The 17,866-nt window shown below is 33.3% G+C and overlaps 3 protein-coding genes across 3 annotated transcripts; 2 read left to right on the top strand and 1 right to left on the bottom strand.

Moving 5' to 3' along the window:
* The first annotated feature begins 1,955 nt into the window (after positions 1-1,955).
* LOC115950447 lies at positions 1,956-3,373 on the top strand. Its single transcript, XM_031067641.1, has 3 exons — positions 1,956-2,510; positions 2,590-2,815; positions 2,919-3,373. Exons 1-3 carry the CDS (start codon positions 2,016-2,018, stop codon positions 3,371-3,373), a joined length of 1,176 nt encoding a protein of 391 aa, XP_030923501.1. The 5' UTR covers positions 1,956-2,015.
* Positions 3,110-4,877, top strand: LOC115950653 (L10-interacting MYB domain-containing protein-like). The gene is made up of 2 exons (XM_031067876.1): positions 3,110-3,981; positions 4,307-4,877. Exons 1-2 carry the CDS (start codon positions 3,649-3,651, stop codon positions 4,598-4,600), a joined length of 627 nt encoding a protein of 208 aa, XP_030923736.1. The 5' UTR covers positions 3,110-3,648; the 3' UTR covers positions 4,601-4,877.
* Positions 4,878-6,628: 1,751 nt separating this feature from the next.
* LOC115993755 (E3 ubiquitin-protein ligase RHA2B-like) lies at positions 6,629-7,352 on the bottom strand. The gene has a single exon (XM_031117730.1). The coding sequence runs from the start codon at positions 7,303-7,305 to the stop codon at positions 6,814-6,816; it is 492 nt and encodes a 163-aa protein (XP_030973590.1). The 5' UTR covers positions 7,306-7,352; the 3' UTR covers positions 6,629-6,813.
* Between the last annotated feature and the right edge of the window lie 10,514 nt (positions 7,353-17,866).

The following is a 17,866-nucleotide window of genomic DNA, read 5'->3' as shown; positions in this document are numbered from 1 at the left end:
AAAGAAATAAATGAAAGTTGACGAGGAAGGAAAATGATTAATAGAATTCACTTGAAATTTTATGAATCAAATGGGTTTAATAGTTAAATCAAAGGGAATCAAATGGGTTTGTACGGGATAATGTGTAACTTTCTAATATTCCCTTTCTAATATTAAAAGAGTTGCCACGTCTTCAAATAATGTGGTATTGTTTAGTTAGATACATAGGCAAAGCAATAAATGAAAATTCAAAATTGACGAAGAAGGAAAATGACTAAAAGAAATAAATGAAAGTTGACGAGGAAGGAAAATGACAAATAGAATTCTTGAAATTTTATGAATCAAATGGGTTTAGTAGTTAAATTTTAAGTACCAATAATGTATTGGGTTTTAATATTTAGACACTGAAGTCATACTTATAGATATTTTACTTAGGGTGCGTTTGAATCGACTTCAAACGAATTTCAGAAATCAATTTCCGGAAAATGGAGCGTTTGGCTGTGACGGAAAATATTATTTTCCGGAAATGGATTTCCTGTTGACCGAAATTTGAAGCCTTGACCACGGAAATGAAAATCTGCCTTCATTTTCACTTCAATTCATTTCCGTGGCTTGCAAAACGCAGAGAGAGGGAGAGAAAAAACAGAAAACACAACACGCGAGCAAGAGAGAAAGAACAAAAAAAAAACAATCTACCTCACACCTAGTGCTCCGATCCGGCGAACGAGCGTTTGAAGTCGATTCAAACGCACCCAAACCGCGATCGAACCTCACACCCAGAGCGCCGATTGAAACGCACCCCAAACCGCGATCGAACCTCACACCCAGAGCTCCGATCCGGCGAACGAGCGAGAGAAAGTCGATACGCACCCCAAACCGCGATCGAACCTCACACCCAGAGCTCCGATCCGGCGAACGAGCGAGAGAAAGTCGATTGAAACGCACCCGAAACCGCGATCGAACCTCACACCCAGAGCTCCGATCCGGCGAACGAGCGAGAGAAAGTCGATTCAAACGCACCCCAAACCGCGATCGATCCAGCAACCCAGAGCTCCGATCCGGCGAACGACCACCGCGCCAAACGCCGCAGACCCACGATGAGTGACAGCTCAAACTTACACCGATCCGCCACACACTCTCCTCACCTCCGACCCACACATCCGATCCACTCACCTCACCGGTCCACACGTCCGATCCGCCACACCGATCTCTTTCTTTTTTTCTTTTTTTCTTTTTTTGAGAAAGCCCGATCTGATCTCTGAAATTTATATATATATATATATATATTTATTTATTTATTTAGTTGTTTATTTATATAAATATTTATATAATTATTTACATGTTTTTATTTATTAATTTTTGTATTATACATTGTTTATAACTGTGTATTTGTGGGTAATGGATATCAAAATTTTGGGACTTTTCTGATTGCAGGTTATTTATTAATTTTTTTCAATTATCCATTGTCGATTAAACTGTGTATTTGTGAATTATGTATATGAAATTTTGGGGCTTTTCTGATTGCAGGATATTTATCAACTTTTTTAATTATCCATTGTTTATGAAACTGTGTATTTATGGGTGATGCATATATCAATTTTGGGGCTTTTCTGATTGCAGGTTATTCCCAATTGGTTTGTGGTCTGAAATTTTTTTTTAGAATTTTGGGGCTTGACTGGTTATGCATGATTGGTTTTTGCTGTTATTTTTATTAGAATTCGGTTATGGGTTATGTGTAGAAATTTTGGGGCTTCACCCATGCTTCGTGTTATTATGTTCTTGCAGACCAATATGTGTGTGTTTAAAACTTCATTGAAGGTGTTTTGGGTATATAGGTGATTATAAATAGAATGTAATGTGATGGTATTGTAAGATATCAATGTGTAGTTATCAATGTGATGGTATTGTTATAGTGTAAATAGAATGCAATGTGATGGTTTGGATGTTATATGTTTGTGGCTGATTTTATTTATGGTGTAATCAATACCATACTTGTTTACATACCTCTTAAACTACAATGTTTGTGATTTTGTTAGATGAAGAAAAAAACCAAAGCCGCAATTCTTGCCTCAGTTGCATCTGTCCTCCTTGTGGGGGTTGCATTGTTAAAGAAATTACGACGTAGACGTAGAGAACTGCCTAGGGCGCCTTATGTTAACCATGCCGCCGAGAGAGAGGAATACATAAATAGTGTTTTGCATGGAAGTGAGAGACATTGTGTGAATCAACTTAGGATGAAGCCTATAGCTTTCCACCACTTATGTCACACCCTCACTGAGCTTGAGCACGTACGTCCGACTGTTCACATGTCTGTTACGGAGCAAGTGTTCATTTTCTTGCACATTATTGGTCATAATGTGAGGTTTCGTGTAATGGGTAGTCGGATCTATAGATCAACTGAGACTGTTCATAGATACTTCAAGATTGTCCTTAGGGGGGTCCTGAAATTATATAGAGCTCTAATAAGACTGCGTAGCGAAGATACACCTCCAGAGATAAGGAATAGCAGAAGGTTTTACCCATATTTTAAGGTAAATATTGCGACTTGTGTGTTTTTGTAAATTGTGAAGATTTATGTAATTTTAAACCATTATGTTTGTCGAAAATTAGGATTGTGTTGGAGCAATAGATGGTACACATGTTCGTGCATCTGTGCCACCTGAAATACAAGGAAGATTTCGTGGTCGCAAAGATAGAACCACGCAAAATGTGTTAGCTGCCATTAGTTTTGACTTAAAGTTCACTTATGTGTTGGCTGGATGGGAAGGCAGTGCACATGATTCACGTGTATTAAATGATGCATTTGCTAGGACAGGGGGATTTTCAATTCCCAATGGTATTAAACGATTACTTCACCCTTTTGGTTTGTTAGTTTAATAAATATTATGTGTTTTCCTAAACATAGTAGTGATTTGGTGTTTTTTTTTTAATATATGTAGGTAAATTTTATCTTGGTGATGTTGGGTATGGTAATAAAAATGGAATATTGTCACCGTATCGGAGTGTACGATATCACTTGAAAGAGTTTAGTGATCGTCCTCCTGAGAATGCGCAAGAATTGTTCAACCTCCGACACTCTTCATTGAGAACTACCATTGAGCGAGGGTTTGGAGTGGTGAAAAAACGTTTTCGAGTGTTAGATGCAGAACCATATTGGTCTTTCCCAACCCAAGTGAAAGTAGTGTTAGCGTGTTGTGTGGTTCATAATCACATTATGGGGGTTGAACCAAATGACCATATTATGGAAGATGCAATGAACCAAGTAGAGCTTAGTGACCACCAACAAGAAACACAATCCCATCGGGAGTCCGTCGAAGATAGTAGATCATGGAATGCTAAGAGAGATGAGATATGCCAAGCCATGTGGTCTGATTATATCAGGAGTGGAGAGTAGTATTTTATTTAGATTTCTATGATTGTAATGTGTTTTTCCTTTTTGTTTTTTTGTAAAGACAATGTATGTAATATAGACTTTTGGTGATGTAATGAAAAAGAATTTTTAGCATTACATTGTTATTTGATGGTATTACATTGTCATTTCCATAGTTAGCATGTTCCATTCTGTTGTACACATTCATAAGCGTGGTTGTATGTGTGTTTGATTTGTTATTCATGTTCCGAGCGTAATTACTAAATGCTACTCTGACTATACTATTTTCATATGTAGTAATGTCAAAGGGGAAAGAAAAAGTTGGTGGCAGCAAGCAATTTAGGTGGCTGCCACCTATGCATGAGATGATGCTAAAGATACTTACAGAGGAGGCTGGAAAGGGCAATAAGCCCTCTAATACTTTTAGGGCCGGCTCCTTTGCTCTTGTAGCCAAGGAGATAACGGCCCATTTCGGGGTTGAGTGCCACCCTGTATTTGTGGAGAACCGGATGCGGACTCTAAGGTCCATGTGGTCAACTATTCAAGAGCTTAGAAGGAAGAGTGGATTCGGTTGGGACGAAAATCTGAAAATGATAACTTGTGACGCAAAAACATACCAAGAAGAAGTTATGGTATGGCTTCCATCTATATTTTCTTAATATAGATAATAATATATGTTTTTGCCTTTCATATGAAATTTATAGTGTCATACTTTTTAGAATTCCATTGCTTTTATAAGGTTTTCCAAACATAACTTTCATGTCACCTTACCTATGTATTATATCTATACATATCTATGCATTTTCATCTATCTATATGTGTATATGTGTCTGAGCTACAATTTTCTTTGGTAAAGAAAAGATTGATAATGTTGGGAAAGTGTGCATAGTCTTTTATATTGAATTTATGAGAGAAGTTATTATTGCATTGTTATATACGTTCTTTTCTCCCTTACAGGCACATCGGAAGCATGCCGAGTATCTGAACAAAAAAATTGAGTTTTACGATGAATTAGCGATTGTGGTGGGAAAGGACACAGCCACAGGTGGCTTTGCTAAGTCCGGAGTGGATATCGAAAATGAGCCAGATAATGGGGATACTGGGGATAGTGCAGAGTTTGTCGCAGATAATGTGGAGGAATGTGTGGTTGAAAGGGGAAGAACGCAAATGAATCATCCACCACTGGGTCGGGAATTTCCAAGTCCCGCAAAAGAGGGCGTGCAGCTTCTACTGTTGATGATAGTGTGCTGACTGATCTATCTGATCAGCTGAAGGAAATAGCTGGCGCTCTGAAAGAAATTAATCGGGGCCCGGTAGATTATACAACTTTGTATAATGAGGTAATGGCTATGATGGCGGAGGGATATAGCGAAGATATGCTCGCTACTGCCTTCGACCATCTTTGTGAGAATGAGAAGACGGCACGTGGATTTTTAGCCAAGAATGCTAGGTTGAGGAAGCTATGGTTAGATGGTTATTTTTTCTCACAAATTTGATTTGCTTATTTCATGTTGACTGCGATGGTAGATTTAGGAATTAACTTATGTTGTAGTATTAATATTGACCTATCAATGTATTATATATGTACTCTTTTGTATTATTGGGACGATATAATTGCCCAAATTATATATTTGTACTGTTCAGATACCACAAATAGGTATCATTTTTGTATGTCATTGAGGTGTAATGCCAATGGTGAACGATTGATGTGGCTGTTTTTATATAAATATTATGGGTTTTTATATAAATATTATGGGTATATTCGAATGATTATGTTTGATGTTATAATTTTCCGTAAAGTATTGTTACAGATATGTATAGGGAATGCAGGTTCTTGAATTTTATCTATAAAGAGTAAAATATAGTTTCAAACTAGTTATTTTTAAGCTCTAACTCCAGCTCGATTATGTTGATCCAAATTATTTTCCGTAAAGTATTTTCCGAACCAAACATGGGAAAACGTTTTCCGTAAAGTATTTTCCGTAAAATATTTGGACGAATCAAACACCGGAATTAAATTTCCGTAAAACGATTTCCATAAAATATTTGGACGAATCAAACACCGGAATTGATTTTCCGTAAAACGATTTCCGAAACAGCCAAACACCCAAATACATTTTCCTTTTCCAGAAATTAGCATTTCCGGAAAATATGTATTTTCCGGAAAACGATTTCCAGCAACCAAACAAAGCCTTAATTAAAAAAGTATTTTGGCACTCAGATACTTATAAATAATAAAAAAAGGTGTTCAAGAGTTGGCAAAGAGGAGAGAGATATCGAGAGAGCAGAGAACCTTGATGTAACAACTTAAAAAAGAGAAAAAATTTCCTTATTAGTTATCACAACACATTGCAAAGAGAGAGAATATATATTACTGGAGAGAGAGAGAGTGGAGACGCCAACGCAAAATGGACCCAACCCAAGCCACTGGAGTGGTGTGTGGAATTGTTAGTGACAATAACTTGGTGGTGGAGTGGAAGATGAATGAGAGTTAAGAGAGTGAATGGTGTTCTTCACCTAGCTAGTTCTGATCCTTGTGGTGGCCCTTCCATGGGCAGCTTATCCGTGGTAAAAGGTTCATACAAATTTACCAATATTCCCATATTTTGGACTTAGGTAACAAAATCTTTTACATATTTACCTTGTTTTCAAGCCATCAAAACTTTATAAGTTAGCCGGTATATATTAAGGACTAGCTTTTGTTCAATGACCACTGGCCTGTTAAGATACGGACACGTGTTTAGTCTTGAACACGTATTTGCATCGCAACATGTTCACTAACTACTAGTGATCACTAAACCATTAGGATACGGACATGTGTCCAGTCTTAAATGCATATCCGCATGGCAATGTGTCCAGTGGCACAAACTGCACCCTATATATTAAACTTTTCTTTACAAAATTCATAGTCAGCAGTCAGCCGTCAGCACTAAGCATGCGGTTCTCAAAAAGCATGCTGTACTGCGATATTGTCAGCATAATTTTCCATTGGAATTTTGTTAAAGCCAAAAGTAAAGTATTAGCATTGAATGATCAACTTTTTAATAACAACAAAATCTTTTACATATTTACCTTGCTTTCAAGCCATCAAAACTTTATAATTTAGCCATTATATATTAAGCTTTTCTTTACAAAATTCATAGTCAGCAGTCAGCCGTCAGCACTAAGCATGCGGTTCTCAGAAAGCATGCTGTACTGCGATATTGTCAGCATAATTTTCCATTGGAATTTCGTTAAATCCAAAAGTAAAGTATTAGCATCGAATGATCAACTTTATAATAACAAGAAAGCTTAGAAACTTATCTTATTAAATTTTGAATATAGTCGTGAATACACTAATCTAAAGCAAGATCAAAATACAAAATACCTACTTTTTTCTTTTCTTTGTGTCAAAACACAAGACAAGAATCTATGCGCTTCTATGTACAAAACTTGGGACATGTATTCTATATAAAAGAGACAACTTAGAACAATCTATGTAAACTATTGCCATGTAATGCAGACAACAAGAAAATGAGCTCCTCATCACTCCCATCGTACTCTACCTGATTTCGCATCCGACGGTAACTAGCCACAATATCATCTTGCAAAACCTTAGTCCGGCAAAGTGGGCATGTGCCACGACAATATTGTTGTAGCCAGCAATCTAGGCAATCCTTATGGAACGTGTGCTTACATTGCAACTTTCTAATCTTGTCTCCTTCTTTGAATTCAGATAAACACACCGTGCATTCAGTCGACTCGGCCATAATCCTCATTCTTTTAGTGAAACGAGTTGTGGGATTGTTTTTTTCAATGAGTTTAAGGTATTGGTTAGTGGTGATTACGCGTTTATCAGAGTTGGGGCTTAATCCGGTGAGTGAACGGATTAAAAATATGATTTCAAGAAGTAGGAGGTTGAAGAAGACTTTGGTCATGGTTTTGAGGTTGGAGAAGAATTCAGAGAGAGCTTTCATGGCTGCTGCAGAAGAAAGTGCAAAGGATATTGCCGAAAGTTAATGAATTATTGATATACTTATATGTGGCTAGCTAGTGGAATTTGCTATGTTTGGCGCAGGCCTTTTTTTTGTTTGGTTGGCGCAGGTTACTTTGTACGACTCGATGTCTTGAATTGTGGGTTCATTGAAAACTGTCGTATTCCATGTCAAGGAATCAAAGTAGAAGTGTTAAAATAAACACCTAAAGCTAAAATGAAATAGGGTTTTTAAAACTAATTAAAACTTTCTTATCCTTTTTAAATAGACCCCAAAGATAGAGGTACGCTAGCTTGAAACTGTAGGGTACGGTTCTCAGTTTTCTCTTATGGCAGCTCCTATAAATCTCAATATGATCTGGCCTCAACAATTTCAGATACACAACGTAAAAACCAAAAAACAAAAACAATAAAAAAAAAAAAATATAGGTGCTGATGTATAGGCTTAACATGATCACATGGTTATTGTCAACCAAATTTTCTTTTCAATGAAAATTAGGAAAAGGGTCAAACAGAAGAAAAAAAAATCGGAAAAAAACATTGACTCTTCCAGTGTATTAGGTATCGCAATTTATGAGACTTTGGGCTGGGCAGCAGCCCAAGTATGAAACCCCAGTCAAAGTACATTTACCACAAAGTATTTCTCTCACGTCATTGCATGCAAATCTATATTGGATTTGAATATAGGGTTTACTCTGACTGACTCATCCATTTCAGCATTTTAATTGGCTACCAATTAATGTGTATTTGGCAGCTACGTGATATTAACGAAAGTGGAAAGATGAGCCATCGAGGGACCAAACAGAAACAGTAGGCCCATTTCTGCTTTCCTAATTGGTTATTACGAAGAATTTTCGAAAGGTCATTTCAATCTGATAATGCGTTTTGTCATGTGATTGAGTAAGTCCAATTTGGTGGTTCGGCATGGCTGACACTTTTGTTTCTTTTACAGTACGTTCATGCAGAAAATGTTTTTGCTGTCGGGGTGTGTGATTGGAGTAGGAGCGCGTATATCTTAGGCAAAAATTTAAAATTCATCTTCTAACTGTAGCTCATGTCATTTCAATCCTCTCACTCTCAATTTTTATTAATATAGTTTTCAGTTTCCTGCTACAGTTAAGTAAGTCAATGCATTTTGGATTTGATTTCAAGGGAAGGGAAAAGACGTCGTCCCCCTTAATTTTTTTTCTTTTTTACAGCTTTTTTTTTTTTCTTTTAATTCCGAATTAAAAAGAAAAAAGAAAAAAAAGTCACTTAATGAAAGCAGGTAACTAAAGACTAATGAAATATTAAATTGGTAAAAATTGAAAATTAGAAAATTGAAATGACAAAATTGAAAGTTAGTAGGTTGATATAACAAAAGTTAAAAATTAGAGGATCAGTTTTAGATTTTTGTCTATATCTTATGTCCATATGGCATGTCTCTCACAATAAGTGAGATTCATTAGTAATTTAGGTTGCGTTATTTTACTATTTAGATTATTTTTACTATTATTTATGAATTTTGCTGTATTTTTTGTACTATTTATAGGTCTTACTGTATTATTTTAGCTCACTTTTATTTTTATCAACAAAATTTTCTGTAAAAAATTTTCAATTTTAATTAAATAAGTGGTTCCAAACAAAGAACTAATGGTGCAGTTTGGATAGCACGTTCACGTTCACATTTTCAACTTTGTGCGTTTTCAGATTTTTTTTTTTTTTTTTTTTTTAGAGTCGGTTTTGTTGACTTTTCAACTATGAACAGTGCACTTGTGCATTGTTTACGGACCCGCATTGTTTACGGACTCACAAACTCCACTTTTTTATCAACTTTTTTATTAAAAATGGGTCTCACAGTACTATTCACACATTTAAAAATTATTTTATTACAGTGTTTTCAGTTTTCAATTTTTAATTTCAGCAAAATAAGTTCTATCCAAACAGACTTAATATGTGATTCTACGTGGTGTGATAAAGCTGGTTGTATACATTCGAAAATCGACATAACATATATCATTTTTCGTGTGGCTGGTTCATTAAGGACAATATTGCTGTTTTCACCCTTTGTTTGATCAAAGATATAGCATTATTTTAATTTATTTAATTTTTGTTTTTGGGGGGTGTGTCTGGACTCTGGAGAAGATATATCTTGCTTTTAGTGCATATAAATATATCTCTCACAGTACGCGGGATCCACGTATGGATCCGCGTGTTTTGAGAGAGCTGATTCGTATATATCTGAAATAGTATAAATCATTTTTTGTGTGGCTAGATACAATGCTGCCGCCTCCACCATCCGTTTGATCAACGATATAGCATTATTTTAATTTATTCACTTTCTTAGCCTACTGTGGTTTAATTTTTCAATAAATCTAAACGTACAAAATTTTCAAAATTTTTTTTTCTAAGTATTGAAATAATGTGTCAAAATTAACGTGAATAGATATAGATTTATATAATAGATCACTGTGTTTGTAACTTTGTATACCTAACTTGTCAATTTCACGGACGTTTTGATCAACGTGATGATATTAATATATATATATATATATGATAAATTGATATTGATTTTTGAGAGAGATTTGGTTGTCCACTTGTCCTAGTGCATCCTGATATGGAATAGTCTTTATATTTTTATAGATGGTCCAATTTCACCTTGATTTTGCTTCTCGAGAAACGGACATCCAAGTTGTACACCAACTAGTACACCTTATGTCCTTATCTTCATCTTTTTGGTGCACAATATGGAAGAGAATCCTAGGAATAAAATAAAATAGTTATTTTTAGAGTACTATACTAGTGGTGTTATGTGCACGCGAGTCTTGTTCTATTGAATGCATTCAAGGGGTTTAAAGTTTGAACTTTCAATATTACCTGTATAATGCATATGTTTTAAAAAAGGAAAAGGACAGAAAAATTTGGATAGGATTGGGAGAATTAGCTCAGGTTAGCTCTGGGTCGGACCCGAGTTAAGAATGGGATTAGTTTAAACTAGGATAGTATTCTTAAATTAGACTCATGGAAACTTAATTGGTGATTAGCACCTTCCTTGTAAAATATAGGCTAAAATATTATTTTCGTTCTTAAACTTTACAAAAGTTAGTTTTTCATTTCTAAACAAAAAATTATTTTTCTTCTCTAAACTACTTAAATTTTTTTTTTTTTTTTTTCATTCTTGAACTTTTAAAAATTCATTTTTTGTCTCTAAACTATTAAAAATGTTTCATTTTCTGTACTTAAACTTTAAAGAATAATTTTTATTAAATTCCTAAACTATTGAGAGAAAAAAAAAGTTCTTTTCTTGTCTCTACTTTCGTCTCTAAACGATTGAAAAAATACTTTACAAAATTTAGAAACGAAACATAAACTTTTGGTAAAGATTAGAGATTAAAATAATATTTTAGCCTAAAATATAAGTCTCATATTGTGTTCAAGCAGGGGCAGCACCCCACACTTTCAGGGGTTCAAAATGAACCCCCTGACTTCAATTCTTTTTAAATATATATATTCAAGTTTAATTTTTTTAAAAAATATTTTAGCCTAAAAAATAAGTCTCATATTGGGTTTTTTTGGTCAATAACTTGATATATTCAAGTTCTCTATTTATTAAATTTTGTTTAATTTAAGTGCTTTAATAAACCCCTTGAAAAAAAATTTCTAGAATGACCACTAGATTTGAGTTCAAATAAAAAAGAAAATCTCTCTTATTGGCCAAAACTAAATTAGAGGAGAAAAACCATGGTAAAAGATAAGTGTGTATACATATATTTTTATTTATTTATTTATTTAATAGTTAATATTTAATACAACTATGGTGGAGAAAATCTTATAGGCCTTATGGGTTAGAGAAAGAGGGAGATATAGAACTTTGCAGTTTGGGCTGGGCTTACAACAACCAAGCATGAGCAAAGCCCCAGATTGATTAAGCCTTCATTGGCGGTTGAAGCTTAGAAAATCTAAGAGTTATACACGCACGTAACAATATTACAATAAATTATATATAAATGGTTTTGTTGCATCCTAGTATGCAGGAATTGCTGCCACATAACCCATTATGCAGCAATTGCTGTATGTAGCAAAACATTTTCCAAATTCTATATGACAAGCTGTTAGTAGTACTAAATTTGGCTACCACTAAAATTACTTTTTTGTTCACTAATAATAATTTATCAATAAAGATTTGTTATAAAATTAGCATTTTCCTAAAAAACTTCGGACCAGCGTTCGCTGAAATCTTTGCTTAAGGATTTCTAGATATTACCGAAGGTATGTTCTTTAAGCAAAGATATGTTCTTTAAAGAACATATCTTCGGTAATATCTAGAAATCCTTAAGCAAAGATATTTAAATATCTAGATATTTAACGAAGCAATATTATTAAATTTGAGGCAAATGGGCTTTATTTATATGCAAAAGAGTTACCACTTGCCAACAATGTTAGTATATATATATATATATATATATATATGATGATTTGGTTCGTAAAGTTCTCTCTTTAATGGCGCCAGGTTTGCTAGCACAAAGGTGTAGCGGAAGGACTTCAAAGTACCTACCAAGTTCCAACAATCGTCATAGTATATACCATATTGCCAACCTTTTTTTTCTTTTGCAAAATATTATTTTGTTCTCAACAATTTGAGATTCTTGTTAATTTGGTCTATGTCTTGTATAAATTTGGTTCCAATATTTTGGTAGCAGTCAAATTGATCATTGTTATTGTTAACTTACAGTTAATTTGATTCATGTTATTTTCAAATTGCAATCATTCTGAATCCAAATATGGGTTTGTATTAGTTGCTAAGTTAATATGTGTGTCTACTTGAGTTAGAGATTGGTAAATTTGATTTGTGTTTGGCTACCAAGAAAGTGAAGAAAAACTGTAATTTGATGGTAGAGAAAACTGTAATTTGATGGTAGAGACCAAATTGACTGCAAGTTGAAAATAACATAAACTAAATTGACTATTACGAAAATATATTTTCTCCTATTTTTTGTACGTGTGTGGAAGAAGTAGCTAGTTGTTATTTCTTATTTCTCTTTTGAACTTCAAAATCTACCATGCTTATTTCTACTAAAATAAGATTGCATGCTAATAGTATTGTCTTTTAACATTCTCTTTCAATTTTTTTTCTTCATTAGAAGTCTTTATAGAGGCTTATGACCTCCACCTCTGTAGTCTATACTATGCTATAATGATTCCTCTGGCATTACCACATTTACTATAAACGTACAATTCATAGCTCAAATTATTGTGTTACCGCTTTATAGGGGTGATGTCTCCAAACTTATGCAAAGTTAATGAATTACGCTAGTCACATTTTCAATATACACTAAAATGACTTATATAGTCACAATTTTGATCCCTGTAATTATTAATAAAGTCTATATTAACTTAGTATATGTCCACATAATCTAAGAGCTGAGGCATCACTACTTTCTTCATTTTAAAGAATCAATAATATTACTCCTACTTAATTCTTTCAATCCTCCTAAGTCCTACAAAGTTTTTTTTTTTTTTTCCTCACTTATTCCGTCAGACAGTTTTGGATAAGAATGAATGACGATCGCTTAGTTTGGCGCATTAAAAACTTTTATCACATGGAAGTGGCCCCTTAAAATGACAATATGCTCGTAGCTCTTCATTGAGAAGTGCTAGCTACCGCAGAAAATTCATGATCATGTGAACTTGTTTGGCTTGTTTGGTATGCCAAACAACAATAATTTTCAGTGTTTAAACACCGAAAATTGTTGTTCTAAAAAAAACAATGCATTTGATAATGGTGTTTTTTTTAAGGGTGTTTGAGTTACGTTGCCCATTTTAGGCCCATTTTAGGATGTTGAAACACTGAATTTGGAAACCTCCTCTTACCAATTTTCAGATTTCAAACAACGTTGCTCAATAGAACTTTTGTAAAAATTGTAGGTCCCATTAATTAGACTACATGTCATCACTTAAAAAAAAAAAAACATATACACACATTTCAAACACACAATTATGTTTTTTCACTTTTAAAAAGACACTATTAGAAATATAGTACTAAATACATTTTTTGCATTATGAATACTTTAAATATATGTTTTGAAAATATTTTTTTAACTACAGTTTTCATATCATTTTGAACAACAATACTCGAACACTTCTACCAAATAGGTAGTGTCTCTAGTCCCAACTACAACATAGATAAACATATATCTATTTATATCTCAATTTTACTTAAATAAAAAATAAAAAATTAACTGTGTTAGTTTTTTTCTCCTCTAAGTAATTTGAAGAAAAAGAAGTATAATCCCAAGTTTACTTCTAAAGGAATATTTTAACAAATAAGAAAAAAATCATTGTTTTTTATTTCTTCATTAAAAATGTGAGATTTAATCAGTGGACGCGAGTGTTTTCTTTTTATATTTATGTAATAGGAAAATGGAGAGTGTTACTGGACTATGCTAAGGTCAAAATGACAGGTAAAATATCTATATGATTATTGTCAGAGTTGGGTGGGTATGTTGAGATTTCTCTTTGAAGCACATTGCTAGTTTACTTTCTTGTTCCTAATAATTCATCAAAATCAAAAGAAATATCTCTACTGTGGCAAAAGTAAACAGATCTTTCAGATGTAACACAAACTTTGAAAAAGTAAAGATAATTTTGCATTATTCTATGCTTGCTTGATTGCAATTCATGTCATGATCAAAGTTTTACAGTTGATGCAACCGATACCAAATTATGTACCAATGGGCCATTTACCAAATGGCAAATGATGTGGCGAAATTTGGATATACTTGTCAATGACAAAGTAAATCCCTCTCGCATTGTGCAATCAATCCTTGCCATGTCAAAGACATTCTTGTTTATTGAGGATTACCTGTTACCAAACACTTTGGATTCCAATTTTGTTGAACCCACGAAATAAATTAAAAGAATAATGATTATTGAGTGTTTGATTGTCATCAGTTCATATGACTTTTTGATTTTTTTTTTTAATTTTATTTAGTGCAAGTTTCATTGTGATCATCTAATGGTAATAGCATTTTTGTATTGTCTCATGTTCTATGATTTGAACTACACCTGGCCTCATACTCTCCCACTATCAACCTATCTAAAAATAATTCAAATTTTATTGTTATATTAGAAATGACAATACTAATGTTGAATCTCACTGTCATGAGACAAGAATAACATTAGCCACATGTACATTATTATATCCTGAAAGAAGAGTAATCAAATTTCACTTTGGGTTTAATTAATTTTTTATTATACCCCAAATCTATCTAATACATATTTAGTTTAGAACTGAGCATACACCTGTATAACACACATTTAAACAATCTAATTCAATCTATTTACATAATTTAATATATCACTTTAACCTACTCTAAGATTTTACGGGCTTCAATTACAAAGGTGGAGGTCGAAATTTGTTTTTGCGTTAATTTCAAATTTACCTTTATTTATTTATTTTATTATTGTACTACTATGTATAGTAATATAAAAGAGAATTGTGGAACAATTTAAAATGAAGACGCAGTACTTTAGAACTCAATATGTCTACTACAAAAAAATATTGTATTTATTAAATTTGCCAAATTGTTCCAATATGATATCAATTTGATATCATTTTTTTGTTAATCGATTAACAAAAAAATTATTAAATTATCTTTAATGAACAATTATTTAGGTACTAAAAAGTACACAAGTAAACAATAATATATGCATATATATAAAAGCATACAAACTATATAACTTTAATTGATAATATACCCTCTTCAAAAAAAAAAAAAAATGATAATATACAGACTAGTAATACTGTGATAAGTAAACAATAATATATATAACTTTTACTTATCTATTTATTGTTTGTTTTATGAGACATTTCCGTTAGTTTTAACAAAGTTTGATAATGTGATACTGCCAACATTACATAATGAGAAAGAATTAACGTAAAAAATGGTTTCACTCTCATATTTATAGTTCTCCCACTAATTCTCTCCTCTCTTTTTTGAAACTGAACCACTCATATATTGATTAATTTAACAAGAATCCAAGTACAATGCTTCTAGTGCAGGTGGAGGGGAGTCCTCCATCCAAACTAATTCTCTCCATCTATCCTCATTTGGATGTGTTTATTCACAAGGCATAAGTTTTAAGACCAAAAAAAAAAAATCTTAAATTTTTTCCCAATGGGTGTTGTTGACTCTTGTGACTTAACATATCATCCAATTATGCTAAAGTTAGTTAAATGCCTAATAAAGCAAATCACATGGGAGGCAGGTGTCTTTTTATTTATTTATTTGTAATTTGATATTTAGAAAAAAAAAAAATTTTAACTGTAAATGTCTTTATTAAAAACAATGAGGTGTTAGTTAAGCCACACAACTTTTACCTAGGAGAGTTATCACAAAATAAACCAAATAATAATTACATACTTAAAGGTATGCTACATGGATGGTGTCTATGATGTGTTTTTTTTTTTTTTAAATGTATCAAAATATCAATCATGCGCATAGATAGAAAGAAAAAAAAAAATTAAGAAAAAGTTCCACGAACATTATGATGGGTTTTAGACTTCAAGCAGTGATGATGAATATTCTCTCCAAAAAAAAAAAAAAAAGCAGTGATGAATATCTGCCATGGTCCCACTTATAGATATATACCAAATAATGTTGGCCAACATAATCCATTTCCATGCCAAAACTGACCTTGAACAACATACCATATCAGAATCGGGTTGACCCAAACCCTAACGGGTAGCCCTATTTAGTTGAAAGCCTCTTAGAGGCTGACAGCTTGACAGGTAACATAACCCTTAATGTCCAACTGTGCACGGTGCACCTTCCATTTCTTCCTCAATAACAATAAGCAATAATCAAAGGCACCCAAAAACTTTATAGTAATAGCTAGGTTTCACCAAATTTTATTATATATATTTTATACTAATTTGATGCTTTAACAATCATAAAAATAAATTTAAATATTTACTTATTAAATTATTGAAGTGGAGCTAATCAAATTTATTATCATGTCAATTTGTAAACTTTTTACAATAAAATTTATAAAAACTTAGAGTTTTTATTTTTATTTTTACAATTATTGATATAACATAATAAGATTGGTGTTAGTAAAAGTAATGTTAGTGATAAGATCAAGTGAATGTAATATTGTTTTAATCACAATCTTTCATATCTACAGTTATGAGAAGAGTAATGTTAGGGAGTATTGAGTAGAGATACAATATGTTTCACAACTGTTAATGTAGAGAGGGAAAATTCCCGACCTATCACAAGCTGACACGTCACATTACCAAGTCCACAAAATACAGCCAATTACAGAACACCATATATTGCTGCTAGGTTTTGCTATCACTATTCAGAAGCCAACAGAAATTTGCCAAGTGTCATGCAAGAGCTAATCACGCATCAGCGCACGTGTAAGCGATGACTCAAGCAGCCTCGCACGTGTAAGCGATGACTCAAGCAGCCTCGCACGTGTAAGCGATGACTCAAGCAACCTCGCACGTGTAAGCGATGACTTAAGCAGACCAATCAAGCTGTGACATGTGTCACCAATCAAGCTCCGCCACGTGTCGCTCACCCATCCCAAAACTCCTATAAATAGAAGCCTTCCTGAGACATTTAGAGGACCAGAATTCAGAAGTGAAAAATCTCTATGAAGATCAAGCCTCAAAGCCTTCAAGAACTTCAACCCCAAAATCGAAGAACATTCGAAGCAGAATCATCCAGATCATCTGCCTAGATCCTAAAGTTCACGGGAATCAAGCCAAAAGTGTCCGAAAACATCAACAACTCACAAATCATTGAAGCTCAACGGATTCAAGCCTCTAAAGCTCCGAAGAACTTCCACCACAAACCTTCGAAGACGAAGAACGCACGAAGAACACGAAGAACACGAAGAACGAGAAGAACAAAGAATTTCTAAACAAGCTCATAGCCAGAGATTCATTGCAATTCCGTTTCAGTAGTCTTCGATCCATCCCTCAACCAAATTGAAGGATATTTTGTGTTCAAGTCAAAACCACATTACCACAAATCTAATCAATAAGTTTTGCAAGGAGATCGAATCAGAGGATCACTCTTTTGTAATTCCAGAGAATTGTACCACACAATCATCAATATAAATTCGCATTTGTGAAACTATTTTACTTGTTTGATTTATTTCAAACTAGAAATTTAGTCGCTTACAGTTAATATAGTTTGTTTTGTTTGGATCAACATCACTTTTTCTAGATGACACAAATTTTATTATACATTAATCATAACAAGTTATGTTTTTTTTTAAAAGAATAAATAACAAAATTTTATTCAAGAAAAGAACAAGTTTATACAATATACAGCAAGCCAGCATTTTAGACCACCAATGCTAAAAGCCTAAAACAGCTAGAAGAGCTATAGAACTTTCTCTTCGCCTAACAAACAACACAATGTTTATATACAAATTTACATCAAAGATTGCCTAAAAAATGGCAAGATATTCCTACAAATACTCAAGCGTGGCTTCCATAATTAGCTTTTAAAAATTCTTAAGTATGAGGGCAGCAGGCCTGGCTAAAG

This window comes from Quercus lobata, chromosome 6, assembly GCF_001633185.2.
Source record: "Quercus lobata isolate SW786 chromosome 6, ValleyOak3.0 Primary Assembly, whole genome shotgun sequence".
Classification (NCBI taxonomy): domain Eukaryota; kingdom Viridiplantae; phylum Streptophyta; class Magnoliopsida; order Fagales; family Fagaceae; genus Quercus; species Quercus lobata.
Note: the sequence above shows the minus strand (reverse complement) of the source record. Positions and strands in the feature narration are given on the sequence as shown.

What these genes read in the sequence shown, in the direction of transcription:
- LOC115950447 (XM_031067641.1), top strand. Translation starts at nt 2,016, where the DNA reads ATGAAGAAAAAAACCAAAGCCGCAATTCTTGCCTCAGTTGCATCTGTC. An exon ending in GGTTTTACCCATATTTTAAG is followed by an intron (nt 2,511 to 2,589) that starts GTAAATATTGCG and finishes GTCGAAAATTAG; the next exon opens with GATTGTGTTGGAGCAATAGA. An exon ending in GGGATTTTCAATTCCCAATG is followed by an intron (nt 2,816 to 2,918) that starts GTATTAAACGAT and finishes TAATATATGTAG; the next exon opens with GTAAATTTTATCTTGGTGAT.
- LOC115950653 (XM_031067876.1), top strand. Translation starts at nt 3,649, where the DNA reads ATGTCAAAGGGGAAAGAAAAAGTTGGTGGCAGCAAGCAATTTAGGTGG. An exon ending in CATACCAAGAAGAAGTTATG is followed by an intron (nt 3,982 to 4,306) that starts GTATGGCTTCCA and finishes TCTCCCTTACAG; the next exon opens with GCACATCGGAAGCATGCCGA.
- LOC115993755 (XM_031117730.1), bottom strand. Translation starts at nt 7,305, where the DNA reads ATGAAAGCTCTCTCTGAATTCTTCTCCAACCTCAAAACCATGACCAAA.